This window comes from Aquarana catesbeiana, linkage group LG09 (genome assembly GCF_042186555.1).
Source record: "Aquarana catesbeiana isolate 2022-GZ linkage group LG09, ASM4218655v1, whole genome shotgun sequence".
NCBI lineage: Eukaryota > Metazoa > Chordata > Amphibia > Anura > Ranidae > Aquarana > Aquarana catesbeiana.
This window is the reverse complement of record NC_133332.1, coordinates 46,324,259-46,342,185: the sequence shown is the minus strand read 5'-3', so window position 1 is coordinate 46,342,185 and position 17,927 is coordinate 46,324,259. Positions and strand designations below refer to the sequence as shown.

At 44.5% G+C, this 17,927-nt stretch overlaps 1 protein-coding gene across 1 annotated transcript in view; it reads right to left on the bottom strand.

Annotated features, from left to right (window-relative positions):
* LOC141107583 (complement C2-like) overlaps positions 1-17,927 on the bottom strand; it is a 108,939-nt gene that overhangs the window by 64,064 nt on the left and 26,948 nt on the right. The window contains exons 6-8 of the mRNA XM_073598427.1: positions 16,729-16,862; positions 8,130-8,271; positions 1,527-1,661 (exon numbers count right to left, since the gene is read on the bottom strand). Of these exons, the coding sequence (XP_073454528.1) occupies positions 1,527-1,661; positions 8,130-8,271; positions 16,729-16,862 (411 nt within the window). The remainder of the gene's footprint in view (positions 1-1,526; positions 1,662-8,129; positions 8,272-16,728; positions 16,863-17,927) is intronic.

Here is a 17,927-nt window from a genome sequence, read left to right as displayed (position 1 = left end):
CAGGCACAGCAAGTTATCAGTTCACAAGATTTGTGGCAGGATCAACAGGCTTTTTTTTTTAACTTATCAAACATATAAATCATAAAACTTTCAATGGTATATTTAAAAGACCCAATGGGAAAAAATAGAAGTTTATTGTTAGGGTTTAAATACAATTCAATTCAGGCACTGCTTTGCTTTTACTGGCTTGGTGACTGGGGAACTTAAAGTGGTTGTAAAGTGAGAAGTTTTTTTTTTATCGGAATGCATTCTATGCATTCCGATAAAAAAGCCTTCTGTGTGCAGCAGCCCCCACAGCCCCTGCTAATACTTACCTGAGCCCCATCTTGATCCAGCGATGTTCACGTGTGCCTTGGCCGTCCAGGACTCTCCCTCCTGATTGACTGAGACACAGCAGCCATTGGCTCCTGCTGCTGTCAATCAAAGTCAGTTAGCCAATAAGGAGAGAGGGGGCGGGGCTGAACCACGGCTCCGTGTCTGAATGGACACACGGAGCTGCAGCTCGGCTCGGATGCCCCCATAGAAAGCTGCTTGCTATGGTGGCACTCGGCAGGAGAGAGGCGCCAGGAGCGCCGGCGAGGGACCCAAGAAGATGAGGATCTGGGCTGCTCTGTGCAAAACCAGTACACAGAGGAGGTAAGGATGACATGTTTGTTATTTTTAAAGAAAAAAAAACCCCAAACCTTTAGTATCACTTTAATGAATTATATGTAATATGGTAAAAAAAAAAATCCCCACTACCTGTCTTACTTTCCTCCATCCCTAAACACTTTCTTGGCTCCTGTCTCCAACTCCAGCACTGCTCTGCTCACTTACTGGTTTCACAGGAGACACTGAGAGCAGTGGGAGCTGTTAGTCAAGGGAACAGGGGCATGGCCTATCGGTGCTGTGTGTGTCTATGGACACACACGGCACCCGGCACAGGGGTGTGCGCACACAGCTGCCTCTTTAGCACAGACTAGGGAGAAGCTGACAGCGCCACCAGGGGACTGCCAGAAGAGGAGGTAAGGGACATCTCTATATAATATCACTGCACAGAGTAGCTTAGTATTACCACTTTTTATTTTATTTTATACTATTATGCCTTTAGTATCACTGTAAGCTTCTTCTCCGGTGCTAATGCCTATGGTGAGATGTCATCATTGTTAATTATAAAAGAAGAGTCCTAAGACAGCTTCACACCCATGATGACATTGCCCAAAGGTATTGTGTATGTAATTTAGGGAGTGTGCCCGTTCTTTTCTAAAGGGTCCTCAAAGCACCCGCATGTAGTAGACAGTACATCTGACCTTAAAGCATTGAATATCTTGCAGCGCATTTGAAAAAAGTGTCAAGTACATTTGTTTGGTCCGTAGATGCTCACTGAGGACCCATAGAAACGTATCAGTGCATGCTGCAAAACACACTCAGAGATATAAGTGGGCCCTTTAATGTATAATTGCCTTTAAAGGTTTGAGATACGTTAGTCGGGTGATACATCTCATGGCAAATAACATGAGTGACATTTAATATATTGTTTTCCTCACCATCAGTCAGCAGAATAATGACATGCTGGATTGAGTTCCACTCCTCATCATTGTACTGACGCCTCTGGAATGACATCATGTCCAGCACGGTTTTCAAGGCCCCCTTAATGTTGGTTCCTTGCTTATCGCGGTGCTCTAAAAAAAAAAAAGGAGATGAAGAGGAAGACTCAACATATTACTACTACTACTGGGATTGTCTATAGATTAAAAAAGAAATGGTATGCATTCTCATTAAATCCCAATTCCACCAATTTTGTCATTTTTTAAATGCACTAAAGTGGAACTAAACTCTCTCCGTCAGCACTGACTATTTTTCATACCTTATGCTGCTACCGTGTGTAAAGGAAATTTGTAAGTTCTGTATATAATTGTATTGTATTTTGTATGTATTGCACACTGCCCTCACTGTGCACACGGCCCTAATAATGTTTTCAGTACATGTTTGCATTCTTTCGAGTCCTGATTAGAATTAGTCTGCCTATGTTACGCCCCTTGTTACCATAAACGTACAATTGTAACATTAATGTGATACCTACGTAATCATGTGTATAAAAACGTTCAATTGCGTCATAATAAAGCAGAAAAGTTATGTGGAAAGATGCGGAGTGTATCTTTTGTGTCTGTTCCCTACTGCAGTAGTTATTATTAATTTGGAACCACTAATCAATATGAGGATAGGAGTTCTATCTATATCTATATATATCTATATCTATATATACTCTCTATAAAATGTCCAGGTCACGTGTTTCCCCGAAAGTAAGACCTACCCTGAAAATAAGACCTAGTGTGATATTCAGGGAGGGCTGCAATATAAGCCCTACCCCGAAAATAAGCCTTAATTTAAAGTGGTTGTAAACTGCTAGAATCCTCTCTATTACAGTAGTATATTGTGTAAAAGGTGTATGTTTCTGTAATCTAAAGCCGTGTACACACGACCGGACTTTTCCACCGGACTGGATGAAAAACAATGTGACCGTGTGTGGGCTTCATCGGACCTTCAGCTGACTTTTTCTGTCGAAAATCAGACGGACTTTAGATTTAGAACATGTTTCAAATCTTTCCGACGGACTCGAGTCCGGTCGAAAAATCCGTTCGTCTGTATGCTAGTCCGACGGACAAAAAAGGACGCAAGGCAGCTATTGGCTACTGGCTACCAACTTCCTTACTCTAGTCCCTTCGTACGCCATCATGTTCAAATCAACGGACTTTCGACCGGACTTTAGTCCCTTCGTGTGTGGCCAAGTCCGGTCGTTCGTAAAGTCCGTCATAACTCCGTCGAAAGTCCATTGATGCTGAAAAGTCCGCTTGTGTGTACATGGCATAATTGTCAAATACCTTGGCTACAGTGCCGCTCAACTGATCTCCCGCTGCTCTCCTCTCCTCCTCTCCTTCAAGATGTCAGCAGGGGATCTCAGCCCCCCCCCCTGCAGTGCTCAGATCGGGGAAGAGAGCTCAGGTGGGTCACGGAAGCACAGAGCGACGTTCAGCTGATCTCCCACTGCTCACCTCTCCTTCCAGCTGCTGTCAGCGGGGGGGGGGGGATCTCGGCCCCTCCCTCTGCACTGTTTGGCGCTCAGCTGATCTCCCGCTGCTCTCCTTTCCTCCTCTCCTTCCAGCTGTCAGCAGGGGATCTCGACCCCCAACTGCAGTGCTCAGATGGGGGAAGAGAGCTCAGGTGGGTCACGGAAGAGCCGAGCTCAGCTGATCTCACGCTGCTTTCCTCTTCTCCCAGCTGTCAGCGGGGGATCTCAACCCCTCCCTCTGCAGGGCTCGGAGCAGGGAAAGCAGCTCCAGCGGGTAACGGAAGCACCGAGTGGCGCTATAAGAAGGTATTTGACACAATTAGATTACAAAAACACACACATTTTACATTATATACTACAATAATAGAGAGGATGCTAAAATTTTACTAGCACTTTTACTATGTTCACACTGGGCATTCCTGACAGGCAGGGAGGGAGAGGGGAAGAGAAGACAGCACATTAAATGGCAAGCCCTACCCCGAATTATTTTCAGGGAAACACGGTAGCATTAGTAAATCAATGGGAAGGTATATTATATTTACTTGTTTTAACTTTTTTTTTTTACATTTCTTTAGTAGCTTCCTGGTTCCTAGGCCAAGATGATGTCATAGACCCCAGTCTTCATGGGCATTTTTATTTTCATTCATTCTGTGGAGGGGATGAGGGGCTTTCTGAGCTAAGCACACCCTCCTGCCTGCATGCCTGAGCTAAGTGCAGATGGAATACAGGAAGTAAATGCTGCATGAATTATCTGCTCTTACTCAAGATGTCTACAGCTAGAAATGCTGGGGGGGTGTTTTTCCCAAAGTGATTGCGCAACAAAATAAAGCATGGAGACATGGATGGATGGGGGAGTTTGCTCTGAATACTAAAAATGAATTAAATAGCATTTTCAATTTGTGATGCTTAGATGCAGTTGAGTTCCACATTCAATATGAATTCCAGGTATGGCAATTTCTACATAGTTACATTGGTTCAGTTTCGACCATTGCAATTATGTAATGTGCCATACCTGTGGGATCCCTGTGGAAGCTGGAAATCACTGTAATAGGTATCGCTACTCCAGTGATTGCTGCTAGCTTGCGGCTGTCCTGCTGCTTAATGAACACAGAGGGACGCTCAATTGGCATTTTCTCAATGAATGCAAAGTGTTCTCTGCTTGGACAAGGTTGAGATTGTGACGTCACTGCAAAGGCGTAACTAGAACTTTCAGGGCCCAGTGCAAGAAACCATGAAGGGTCCCCCTGGTCCCCGACCGGGGCCCTTCCCACTGATCCCAGGGCCCATAGGTTTGCGCAGCCTATTGCATTAAGGTGTGTACCCCAAAGCTCAAACACACATCCCTTTCTCTGCAGCCTCAGCTGCACTGGACAGTGAATGAGAGGGAAGTGCTCTGTGCTGAGCGGCTTCCTGTTAATTCACAAACTGAAGCATAGTAAACAGTTATGAATGAACACAGTCAGTAAGTGTGTTCATTTAGAAAAGGAAGGGGTCAGTAAACTACATATTAGCCCTTCCCACTCTCCATCCTGAAACATCCCTGGCAGCAGCCGAGGGGAGAGGAGAGGAAAGAAGCAAAGCCAGCAGCACCGAGGTGGGGGGGGCAACACAGGGGAAGCCTGGCAGTAGGAGGAATCGTTACCGCACAGAGTGAATAGGGTGTACCCAGGCACATCTGGGACACCCCCTGCGCACGCCTATGCCAGGGCCCTTTACTCCCATCGTAGGACACTTTATTACGGCCCCACAGCAGGCCACCTTCCTGCCGTCTTGGGGTCCCCCTATGGTGGCTGAACACCAGAGCTTATTCGCAAGTGCAACCTTTGTGACCCTGGTAGTTCTGCCACTGTAATAGCCAGTAGTTTCTTTATGTTTGTTGTTTTATTTTTTTTCTATTGCATTTTATTTTTATTTTTTTACCATTTTATTTTTTACATATTTGTTAGGAACCCTGTCAGGGGGCTTTGGTGAAATATCAGGGGTCTAAACAGACCCCTGATGTCTCACTTTTGAGACAGAGAAATGGACTCAGGACAGATTCATCAGTCCCTTTCTCTGCAGCCTCTGCTGCACAGAATTAATAGCTCTGTACAGAGCTTCCCGTTCATTCATAAACTAAGGCATAGTAAACACAGTTTACTATGCCTAAGCTATAAATGAAGGAGAAAAAAAATGTGTCATTTACCGGCCCACTTTCTTGTCTTAATGAATAATGTGTCAGGGCTGGGCTCAGCCCTTCCTTCTCAAAGTTGGCTGCTCAGCTGTAGGCTAATTGCCAGCTCCTATCTCTCCACAGTGATTCACCTGTTGATGATATCCTGCTCGTCAGTCCTGCCTACTTAAGCCGCCTTGGTCACATCTCTAGAGACGCTCTCCTGTGTTAAAGTTAAAGACTTGCTTGGCTGACATTCCTTCTGGCTCCAGATCTTGCTTGCTGTTCTACTACGCTCATCTCTGGCTCCCTGATGTTTTGGCTTGTCTGACTATCCGTTCCGGTTCCTGAACTCTGGCTATGTTTTGACTACGTTTACCTTTTTTTATTATTAGTAAACGAGTGTGATTTAACTGTACTTCTGTCTGATTCATGGTTTCTGACATAAAGCCAGTGATCAATACTGTTTTTTTTTTCCTTCACTCATTCATAGCTGAGGCATAGTAAACTGTGTTTATTAATGAACAGGAAGTTCTGTACAGAGCTATTAATTCTGTGCAGCTGAAGCTGCAGTGAAAGGGACTGATGAATTTGCTGAATCTGTCTTCAGTCCCTTTCCATGTCTCAAAAGTGAGACTTTACAAGTTAGACGCCTGATAGCTCACCAAAGCCCCTCCTAAAAATATATGTAAAAAAATTATAAAAAATAAAATTGTAAAAAAATAAATATAATATAAAATAAAATGGAAAAAAAATAAAACAATATCTGCATCCTGACAGATCCCCCGCATCAGCCCGGGAGGGGTGGGAAGGGGAAGCCTGGCAACACTGCGGAGGGGGGGGGGCCAGGAGAGAGCACCGGGGGCTTGGGGAAGCAGGACAGTGATAGGGAGGGGCAGGAGCAGTATGTGGAGGAACCGATTCCCTGCATTTCCCTCCTGCAGCCGCTGAATGTCTGCTTGAGAGAGAGAAGGAGAAGCGGGCAATCAGCAGCTACATGGAGGGATCAGTTCCTCTACATGCTGGCTCCCCTGCTGGCTTCCTATCCATGTGTGCAGGTAGGCTGCATGGGCCCCCTGAAGCATAGGGCCAGGTTGCAATGGCGACCCCTGTACTTACACCCCTGCGTCACTGCCCCGCCTCTCTACCTCGTCTAATTGAGGAAATGCAAAGTTCCCCCTGAATGGCACTCGTACGGAGCAAGCGGCCTCTTGTGTTCAGTAAGCAGCAGGGCAGCGTCTAGGCACAGGACCCAGAAGCTAGCGGCAATCACTGGAGTAGCGGTGCCTTTACAGGAATTTCCACCTTCCATCCCACAGGTATGGCACATACAGACTTAAGCCTCGTACACACGATCGGATTTTCCGCAGACAAAAACCTCGGACTTTTGTCCGAAGGCGTGTGCCTGGATTTAGTCTTGCATATAAACGGCAAGAAATTGATGGTCAACAAACACGAACGCAGTGACGTACTACGTGTTTTTTCAGCTCTTTAGCGCCACCCTTGGGCTCCTTCTGCTAATTTCATGTTAGTAGAAGTTTGGTGAGTGTTGATTCGCGCTTTTCATTTAGCGCTTTTTTTAGTTCGCGCTTGTCATTTTGTGCTTTTCAGTTTTTGTACGGCCATTCATCAACCAGACATGTTGCGGAATCGGAGGAGATAACGTGTTATTTATTATTGGCCTTGAAGTTATTGCTTTGACCCAAGTCCAGTCCAGGAACAGGAGGACGAGGATTTCTTGGACCAAATATTGGTTGCTTTATTAATGGTGACCAATTATGTCATATGCCTTTGCTGCGGGAGCTCCAGGAGAATAATCCGGATGATTTTCGGAATTATCTCCGGATGATGGACTCCTGCTTTCACCAACTCTTGGCATTGTTGACCCCTATATTAAGAAGCAGGACACATGCATGAGGCTTTTATTTTATTTTTTGGTTGAATAATGATTTGATTTGGTATATTTTCTATATTTTTGGATGCATAGAATGCACTTTTTGGTTAAGTTCTATTGGCAGATAGCATGTCTAATTTTATTTGTTTTCTTTTTTTAATGCACAATAAAACAATTGTGTACAATAATACTTGGCTATGTGTTTTACTTCAAATGACAGTTTGGGAGTAGACAGTTACATTTTAAAAAATACAATGTAAAATTGACAAGGGACACCAACATAGGTGTATCTTTGATCTTAAAAACTATGGGATAATGGTGTTGTGGTAACTTGCCCAAAAAAAAACAAAAACATAATAATATTATTCTTGATATCACTAGAAAATAAAAGCCTTTTAAAATACGTTTGCCATAACTCCATCAGTATCACCAGCAAAGCAGCTTCATTATTATCCCATTAAAGACGAAGATAATTGGGCGCTGCATTTCGAGATTTCATAATCTACCACTTCACGAATTTTAATTCTCCAGTATGAACACTATTTTACAAGACCGACCGCTTCTGGCTCGTCCTTGCTTCCGAGCATGCGTGTTTGTACTTTGAACTTTTGTCCGACGGACTTGTGTACACACGCTCGGAAATTCCAACAACAGACATTTGTCCACAGAAAATTTTAAAGCCTGCCATCCAACATTTGTCCGCGGAAAATCCAACCACAATTGTCCGATGGAGCTTACAAACGGTCGGATTTTCCACCAACAGCCTGTCATCACACATTTCCCGTCGGAGAATCCTATCATTTGTATGCGGCTTTACAATGGTACAAGCTGGACAAATGTAACTATGTAAAAATTGCCATGCCTGGGATTCAGCTTTAACAAAATTGAGAATTTCTGACCCAACCTCCCCAAACTGTACATTTTCTGATGTATAAATTGTCAGGGTGATGCCCTAGCTCATCCCAGCACAACGAAGCCCCACATACTCAGGAATCCACAATAAAGTGACACAAGATGAAGATGGAAACACTCACTGCTGTATACGAGGTTCTCCTGAATCAGCTCCAGCACATAGTCTATATCATTGGAGTCCTTGTCATGAATATAAACTGTAACATTGGACAGTGTGGCATAGGACAGAATTCCAAACTGAACCTTCATGTCAAACGCCCCAAGCTGGAGGTGAGAAAGAAAAGGCGTCAGGAATGGTCATGTTGATAAAGGAGAAGATGCATGAGGGTTAAAGATTATGTTACCCCAACATTTCATATTCCTCATATGTGCCTGCTGTACCATGTACAGTGCCTTGAAAAACTATTCATACCCCTTTAAATTTTCCACATTTTGTCAAGTTAAAAAACAAAAACGTAAATGTATTTTATTGGGATTTTATGTGATAGACCAACACAAAGTGGCACATAATTGTGAAGTGGAAGGAGAATGATAAATGGTTTTCAACATTTGTTACAAATAAATATGTGAAAAGTGTGGGGTACATTTGTATTCAACCCCCTGAGTCCATACTTTGTAGAACCTCCTTTCACTGCAATTACAGCTGCAAGTCTTTTTGGGGATGTCTCTACCAGCTTTACACATCTAGAGAGTGAGATGTTTGCCCATTTTTCTTTGTAAAATAGCTCAAGCTCTGTCAGATTTGATGGAGAGCATCTGTGTACAGAAATTTTAAAGTCCTGCCATAGATTCTCAATTGGATTTAGGTCTGGACTTTGACTGGGCCATTCTAACACATGAATATGCTTTGATCTAAACCATTCCATTGTAGCTTTGGCTGTATGTTTAGGGTCATTGTCCTGCTAGAAGGTGAACCTCCGCCCCAGTCTCAAGTCTTTTGCAGACTCTAACAGGTTTTCTTCTAATATTTTCTTGTATTTGGCTCCATCCATCTTCCCATCAACTCTGACCAGCTTCCCTGTCCCTGCTGAAGAAAAGCATCCCCACAACATGATGCTGCCACCACCATGTTTCACGGTGGGGATGGTGTGTTCAAGGTGATGTGCAGTGTTAGTTTTCTGCCACACATAGCATTTTTCCTTTAGGTCAAAAGTTTAATTTTTGTCTCATCTGACCAGAGCACCTTCTTCCACATGTTTGCTGTGTCCCCCACATGGCTTCTCACAAACTGCAAACTGAACTTCTTATGGCTTTCTTTCAACAATGGCTTTCTTCTTGCCACTCTTCCATAAAGGCCAGATTTGTGGAGTGCACGACTAATAGTTGTCCTGTGGACAGATTCTCCCACCTGAGCTGTGGATCTCTGCAGCTCCTCCAGATTTACCATGGGCCTCTTGGCTACTTCTCTGATTAATGCTCTCCTTGCCCGGCCTGTCAGTTTAGGTGGACAGACATGTCTTGGTAGGTTTGAAGTTGTGCCATACTCTTTCCATTTTTGGATGATGGATTGAACAGAGCTCCATTCAAAGCTTGGGATATTTTTTTAAAACCTAACCCTGTTTTAAACGTCTCCACAACTTTATCCCTGACCTGTCTGGTCTGTTCCTTGGCCTTCATGATTCTGTTTGTTCACTAAGGTTCTCTAACAAACCTCTGAGGGCTTCACAGAACAGCTGTATTTATACTGAGATGAAATTACTCACAAGTGGACTCTATTTTCTAATTGGGTGACTTCTGAAGGCAATTGGTTCCACTAGATTTTAGTTAGAGGTATCAGAGTAAAGGGGGCTGAATACAAATGCACGCCACACTTTTCACATATTTATTTGTAAAACATTTTATAAAATAATTTATAATTTTCTTTCCACTTCACAATTATGTGCCACTTTGTGTTAGTCTATAGCATAAAATCTCAATAAAATACATTTACGTCTTTGATTGTAACATGACAAAATGTGGCAAATTCCAAGGGGCATGAATACTTTTTTAAGGCACTGTACTTGTATGAAGAATCCTCCTCTTCTCTTTGTATTGCTTCCTTTGTGTGAAATCCCTGGTGATTCTGCCAGTTCCTCTTCTTTCCTATTAAAAACTGACCACACTTAGCAGGAGAGCACAGCGTGATCAGTTCGCTGACTGTGCTGGGAACACAGCCTGCTCTCCTCCAATGATTATAATTGTGCTCACACACCACCCCCACAAACACACACACAGCCTTTCACTGGAAAGACCAGTGGGCTGCTGTTTCTCCTTATCCAATTCTTATGCAACTGAGAACAGAGTGTATGGGATCACTTATAAAAAAAGGGGGAAAAAAAGGTATTTATATTTTATTTGTATATGTATACACAAAAGTTTTACCTTTCATTTCTATTATCTATATATCTATAAACTGAATGAGTTGTTTTACAAGGTGAGGGTTTACATACAGTTTTAGCCAACAATATACAGCCCACAGCTAAAAATGTCAGTGTTACTTAAAGTGGAGTTCCACCGCCCAAAAAAAAAAAATTATTAATGTGCCTAAAAAAAAATCAAACATTTGGAGAAATTTATTTTTTTTTACTCACCTCTAAATGCCTGTTGCTAGGGGGTCCCTCGTAGTCTGCCTCCTTTGGCGCCTGGGCTCCTGACGTTACTTCCCTCAGCACAGGAAGGGAGATCGCCTCTCCCCCCTCCTTCTTGTCAATCATCTGGGACACGTGACGCAGTGGGTGTCCAGCTGTGAAGCCATAGCTGGGCGCCCACAGTTAAAATGCAGGCTATGCCGAGCGGAGGGGGGGACGAGCGGGGGTTCGATCCTCCGCATCACTGGACCCTGGGACAGGTAAGTGTCCATTTATTAAAAGTCAGCAGCTGCAGTATTTGTAGCTGCTGACTTTTATTTATTTTTTTTAAGTGGGAGCCCCGCTTGAAATACAGCCTAGTTAAGTGTGACCAATTACTGCAAGCTATATCCTTTAACTGACTTTGCTGGTTTAGGGATGACACAATCATGTAAATCCTGGACACAGATCAGCCCCTACTGCAGCCTCTCACCTTGTGATTATTTTGTTTTTTTTTTTTATAATTTCTTTTCATAGTTTGGTCACTGGAGAAAAAGAAACACAGGAAATCCTTCCTCCTACCTGCAGCAGACTGACAGCATCAACTCAGCCTAGTCAAAGTCACTGAATGGTGCTCAAGGACTGCTTTTTGATGATAAAATGTTATTTTTCTTTATTTTTCTGTTATTTTTCTTTTAACAAGTACACTGTCACTGTATATTGTGACATGTCAGGGATTTATTAATCCAGAATTGTAAAATTACTAAAAGGTCCACTTTAAAGTTGAACTCCGGGATAAACAAATAAATACATTTGTCATGTGTATTCTTCCTTGTATCTTGGTGTGCTTTGTGTATTTCCTCCTGATCTGTGCAGTAATTCAGTGTGAGTCATGCTTCCAGCACAAAGAGAAATGTGCATATATGCAGCCCCGCGGAAAAATACCCAGAGTTTGTGGCTCTGCTGTAGCCAGCATGCAATTACTTTGGTCTGCTCTGCGCATGCAGGCTGCAAGTTTGATTGCTTCCCCCTGTCTTCTGGAGATCTCCAGAATATAGTGGCTGGGAGAGTTAAATGAGCAGCCTAAATATTTATGTAGCTCCAGCCAATCCCTGGGAAGGTGTGTCCAGATGGTGGTTGGGAAGGGGCATAAATAGCTTGGAGCCTCAAAGAGCAGGGTCTTCTTCCCTAGGAGCAGAGGTTCCCAGCCAGAAGGGCTGCTGGCCTTCCTGGTAGTCCAGCTGAAGATCTTTCCTCTGTCTCATCGAGGTCCTAGCTGTGCATAGCTGGGGGGCCTATCCTGTTGCTAATTCTTTGGGATCTAAAAGCGGGATTTCATTCAGGATCCGGTCTAGAGGTCTCTCTAAGGAGACTGCCTACCTGAGTCTGGAGGAAGACATGATAGTCTCAGGGACACTGAGTACAGATCTAAGAAAAGGACTCTAGTGACCAGTGGCAGCCTGTCCATAGGGGCGCACAGGCGCCACCCCCCCCCCCCCCCCCCCCCCCCTCCAGGCAGTCACAAAAAAAATTAAATTTTTTTTCTTTAAACTGGCCCTTTAGAAAAAAAATAGAAAAAAGGTCCTTAAGTGCACTGTGTTTGAACGCTGGACACAGTGCACTATGGGAAGCGCCACGTCTATGCAATCACGGGATTGCAGACGCGGCGCTTCATTTGCAGGCTTTTGTCCTGCCTTGCGGCGCATTCCGAGGGCCGAGTAGCTTCCGCCCGGTGCTCGTAGTATCTATTACTACGGCTGGGCGGTTTGATTGACATCCAAGTTAGATGCCACTTCCGGTTTTCTCTCTCCCATTGCACCTGAGAGAGAAAGCCAGAAGTATGAGGAGCGGACTCCTCCATCACCGTTGCCAGTGGAAGGAGACACAGCAGGAGAGGACAACACAGCAAGCTAAGTGCCGCTGTGCCGGTCCGGGCCTCCTGCGGAGAAGAGGGGGGTTTGATGTGACACAGGCTGCATTTGATGTGACACAGGCTGCATTTGATGTGACACAGGCTGTATTTGATGTGACACAGGCTGCATTTGATGGGACACAGGCTGCATGTAAGGATGGACTCCGCTGGGGGCACCTGATGTAAGGAGGGACTCTGCTGGGGGCACCTGATGTAAGGAGGGACTCTGCTGGGGGCACCTGATGTAAGGAGTGATTGCGCTGGGGCACCTAATGTAAGGAGGGACTCTGCTGGGGGCACCTGATGTAAGGAGGGACTCTGCTGGGGGCACCTGATGTAAGGAGGGACTCTGCTGGGGGCACCTGATGTAAAGGAGGGACTCTGCTGGGGGCACCTGATGTAAGGAGGGACTCTGCTGGGGGCACCTGATGTAAGGAGGGACTCTGCTGGGGGCACCTGATGTAAGGAGGGACTCTGCTGGGGGCACCTGATGTAAGGAGGGACTCCGCTGGGGGCACATGATGTATGGAGGGACTCTGCTGGGGCACCTTATGTATGGAGAAACTCTGCTGGGGGCACCTGATGTAATGAGGGACTCTGCTGGGGGCACCTGATGTAAGGAGGGACTCTGCTGGGGGCACCTGATGTAAGGAGGGACTCTGCTGGGGGCATCCTTTTTGTGGCTTACCATTTGCTTTAAGGGACTGTTCTGAGAAGTAGCTACAAAGGGAAGAGTGTCCATACATTCCTGTTTCGTGTTCTGGAGTATACCATAGCTTCCCTAAGCCACATCCAAGTTACTCTGCAATAAACTTTAAAAAGGCAACCCCTAGACTGTTTATGGAGCTGGAGGAATGAATGTTGCTGTTTTCCTGGCTGATGCTACATAGAGGGAAAAGAACCTGGGACACAAATGATCGGCCCTTGCTGTGGTGAGCGCAATGAATGTACAGTGGGTATAGAAAAGAGTCACACTCTTTAAAATAATCACATTGTGTTGCTTTGCAGCCTAAAAGGAAGACAGACACAGCTTTTATTTATCCAGCTGTATTTGCTGGGGGCATCTGATGTAAGGAGGAACTCTGCTGGGGGCACATGATGTAAGGAGGGACTCTGCTGGGGGCATCTGATGTAAGGAGGGACTCTGTTGGGGCACCTGATGTAAGGAGGAACCCTGCTGGGGGCACCTGATGTAAGGAGGGACTCTGCTGGGGGCACCTGATGTAAGGAGGGACTCTGCTGGGGGCACCTGATGTAAGGAGTGATTGCGCTGGGGCACCTGATGTAAGGAGGAACTCTGCTGGGGGCACCTGATGTAAGGAGGGACTCTGCTGGGGGCACCTGATGTAAAGACGGACTCCGCTGGGGGCACCTGATGTAAGGATGGACTCCGCTGGGGACACCTGATGGCATCTGGTGGCAGGTGACACACTCAGGGCTCCCACTGATTCTGCATTATGGCGAGTTGAATGGTTTCATTTTATATTACAATGTAATAATAGAAATAGTGCGCTTCAATCATCCTGACACCATAACAACCATGGTGCCGGGATGATTGAAGCACTAACACCAGGTGTTTGGAGTATCTTTATCTGCTGATTGTTAAACTTTCTAGAATACACATATTTCTATTGTTGTGTAGGATCTGGGCCTGCTGTCCCTCCATCCCTCTCTCCCTCTCCCTCCATCCCTCGTTCATCTCAGACACTAACTACACCACCTTAGAGCCACTCCCACTATTTCTCTGAAAGCACGCCCATTTTCACCAAGTGGGTCAAAAAAGAAGGGTGGAGTCTGGCGCCCCCCATCCTAAAACTTCACCAGCCGCCACTGCTAGTGACTGTTGCTGCTAGTAACCCCTGGTGCACTAGTTTCAAAGCTTTCCTGGCCAGGGACATTGCTTATGGTGTCCCAGATCTGTACACTTCATGTCCTACTGCTTAAAGTGGTAGTAAAGGCCTTTTAATGATTAGTACCTACAGGTAAGCCTACAAAAAGGTTTACCTGTAGGTACAGTAAATAGCTCCCAAACCTGTACCTTTTAGGAGATATTTACTTTAGCAGCCCCGGTGATGTCACTGGCACATGCACACTGCATTCTCAATGGATGGCGTGTCAAACGGCCACAACCTGCAAACCCGGGAGGAAGACCAGGTGAAGATAAAATACCCGGGGGAAGCCGTGACAGCGCTCCACAGGAGGGCTTTTTTTTCAGGCAAGTCTTTCGTAATGTGCTAGTATGCGATGCATACTAGCTAAATATGCTCTTAACTTGCAGGCAGAAGATTTTTTTTTGTTTCCTTTTTTGTGGCTTACTACTGCTTTAAGGGACTGTTCTGAGAAGTAGCTACAAAGGGAAGAGTGTCCTCACATTCCTGTTTCGTGTTATGGAGTATTCCACAGCTTCCCTAAGCCACATCCAAGTTACTCTGCAATAAACTTTAAAAAGGCAACCCCTAGACTGTTTATTGAACTGGAGGAATGAATGTTGCTGTTTGCCTGGCTGATACTACATAGAGAGAAAAGAACCTGGGACACAAATGAGCAGCCCTTTCTGTGGTGAGCGCAATGAATGTACAGTGAGTATAGAAAAGAGTCACCCTCTTTGAAATAATCACATTGTTTTGCTTTGCAGCCTAAAAGGAAGACAGACACAGTTTTTGTTTTATCCAGCTGTATTTACTAGAGCAATTTATAACATCCAAGTGAAAGATATACCAACATGTCAGGAAAAAAATTCAAAAACAGAATAACTGAGTTGGAAAAAGGATCAACCCCTTGTGTCAGTATTTTATTGAACCACCTTTTGCTTTAATTACAGCCTTTAGTCTGTTGGGATATGTCTCTACTAACTTTGCACATCTAGACTTTGCAATATTTGCCCACTCTTCTTTGCAGAACTGCTCAAGTTCAGTTAAATGTTATGGTGACTGTTTGTGGACTTCAGTCTTCAAGTCATTCCACAGATTTTTAATGGGGTTTAAGTCTGGGCTCTGACTAGGCCATGCAAGGACATTCTTTTTTTTCTCCTTTAACCACTGTGTGGTCATTTTTGCTGTGTGCTTTGGGTCATTGTCATGTTGGAAGATAAACCTTCTTCCCACTGACAACCGTCTGGCAGAGGGCAGCAGAATTTCCTCAAGAATTTGATGGTATTTTGCCCCATCCATTTTTCCTTCTATCCTGACAAGTGCTCCAATCCCTGCTGCAGAGAAACATCCCCATAACAGGATATTACCCCCCACCCCCATAACAGGATATTACCACCTCCATGCTTTACTGTATGAATGATGTTATTTGGATGGTAAACTGTATTGGATTTCCGCCAGACATATCGTTTGGTGTTAAGGCCAAATAATTAAATTTTAGTCTCATCTGATCCTAACACCTTTTCCCATGAGGCCTCAGAATCTTCAAGGTGTGTTTTGGCAAATCTTAGTCATTACTGTATGTGGCCTTTCTTGAGGAGCGGCTTTTTTCTTGCACCCTCCCATACAAGTCACATTTGTGGAGAATTTGTGATAATGTTGTCACATGCACACAATGGCCACTCTTCGTCATAAATTCCTGCAACTGCTTCAGAGTTGCTGTAGGCCTCTTGGTAGCCTTTCTGACAAGTTTCCACCTGGCTCTTTCATCCAGTTTGAAATGACGTCCTGATCCAGTGAGGGTCTATGTTTTATCAAATACCTTCCACTTCTTAATAATAGACTTCACTGTGCTTCTAGGCATTGATAAAGCCTATGAATTTTTTTGTATCCATCTCCTGACTTGTGCCTGTCCACAGTTTTATCCCGGTGACAGTGCCTCGCCACCCATAGTTGATTGTTTGCTTCAGTTGCACTATCAGGGACAGAAATGCTCCAGGAAAGCTCTTTTCATGCTGAGCTAATCAAAATGACCACAGCTGATCACAACTCAAAGTCAAATGGCTTTGTACTATTAAGAAGGTGGTAAGCTACCCCTGAATGTGTTTGCAAGTCATTTTTAGGAGGGTGGGGGGGGGGGTGATTCCTTTTTCCAACTCAGCAATTCTCTTTTGGAATAAAAAATTAAAAAAAATGACATGTTGGTGTTATATCTTTTACTTGGATGTTATAAGTTGCACTGAGTAAATACAGCTGGATAAAACAAAACCGGTGTCTGTCTTCATTTCAAGCTGCAAAGCAACAAAATGTGATTATTTTAAAGGAGAGTGATTCTTTTCTATACCCACTGTATTTGGCTAGAATTGTTCAGACAAGAAGTGGTGATGATACAAACCCCATTGACAAGTTCCTCTGCACACTTCTTGGAGATCTTGAAATTGTCTTCACCAACACTTTCCGAGGCATCCAGGAGGAGATAGACATTCAGAATCCCATCCTTATTTACATTTACTGTGCGCCCAACAGCACCTGTATGAAGAGATAAAACCTTAAATGTCATATAAGAGCCACGTGCAGATCCTCATTTGAAGCTGGCTTATTATATTTTCTGGGGCACAAGTGGTGAGATGTCCCCACCAGAATTCACAGTTCTTCCCAGCCTGTCGTAGCAGTTCAACGATTGTGTATAGCCCTCCCAATTGACTCTGTGTAATGCAGAATAAAACAACATTTGGGGAATAAAACTGCAAGATGGTGACTTTGTAGGAGGTGACAAAGAACCAAGAAATAGATTTAGCTTCAAATGTGGACCTGTTCTCTAAATTTAAAGTGATTGTAAAGAATGTATTTTTTAAAATAACAAACATATTGTATATACCTGCTCTGTGCAATGGTTATGCACAGAGCAGCCCCAATCCTTCTGTTCTGGGGTTTCCCCACTGGCACCCCTGGCTCTTCCCCCTGCTGAGTACCCCCCTAGCACGCTGCATGCTAGAGGTGCACTTGTGCGCGCTCGATCCCGAGCCGCACCGCGTTTGTCTATTAACACACACAGTGCAGCTCTGCCCCGCCCCCCTCCCGATCCTTCATCATTGGATTTGATTGACAGCAGCAGGAGCCAATGGCTCTCACTGCTCTCAGTGAGTCCAGTGAGAAGAGAAAGAGGCACCGCTGCTCTCAGGCACAGTGCTGGATTGAGATGGGCTCAGGTAAGTATTTATGGGGGGAGGGGGGCTGCACCATAAAGATTTTTTACCTTAATGCAGAGAATGCATTAAGGTAAAAAAATAAAAATGTTTAGCCTTTACAGCCACAGCTACCCTCTGATCCCTCCTGTATTGATTTGTATTGTAAGTGTACTGTCTGCCCTCATGTTGTAAAGCGCTGCGCAAACTGTGGGCGCTATATAAATCCTGTATAATAATAATAATATAGATGACATATACACAGTATATTTGAACAATTTACCTTCAAGGGATTTGTATTTCTGTCCTTCCAGTCCTTAGATTTACCCAGCCTTCCAGACAGCAGAGCCAGGCTCATGACCTGAAAAGTTCTCAATTGCAACACAGCTTGGTCACTTCCCTGCTCAAT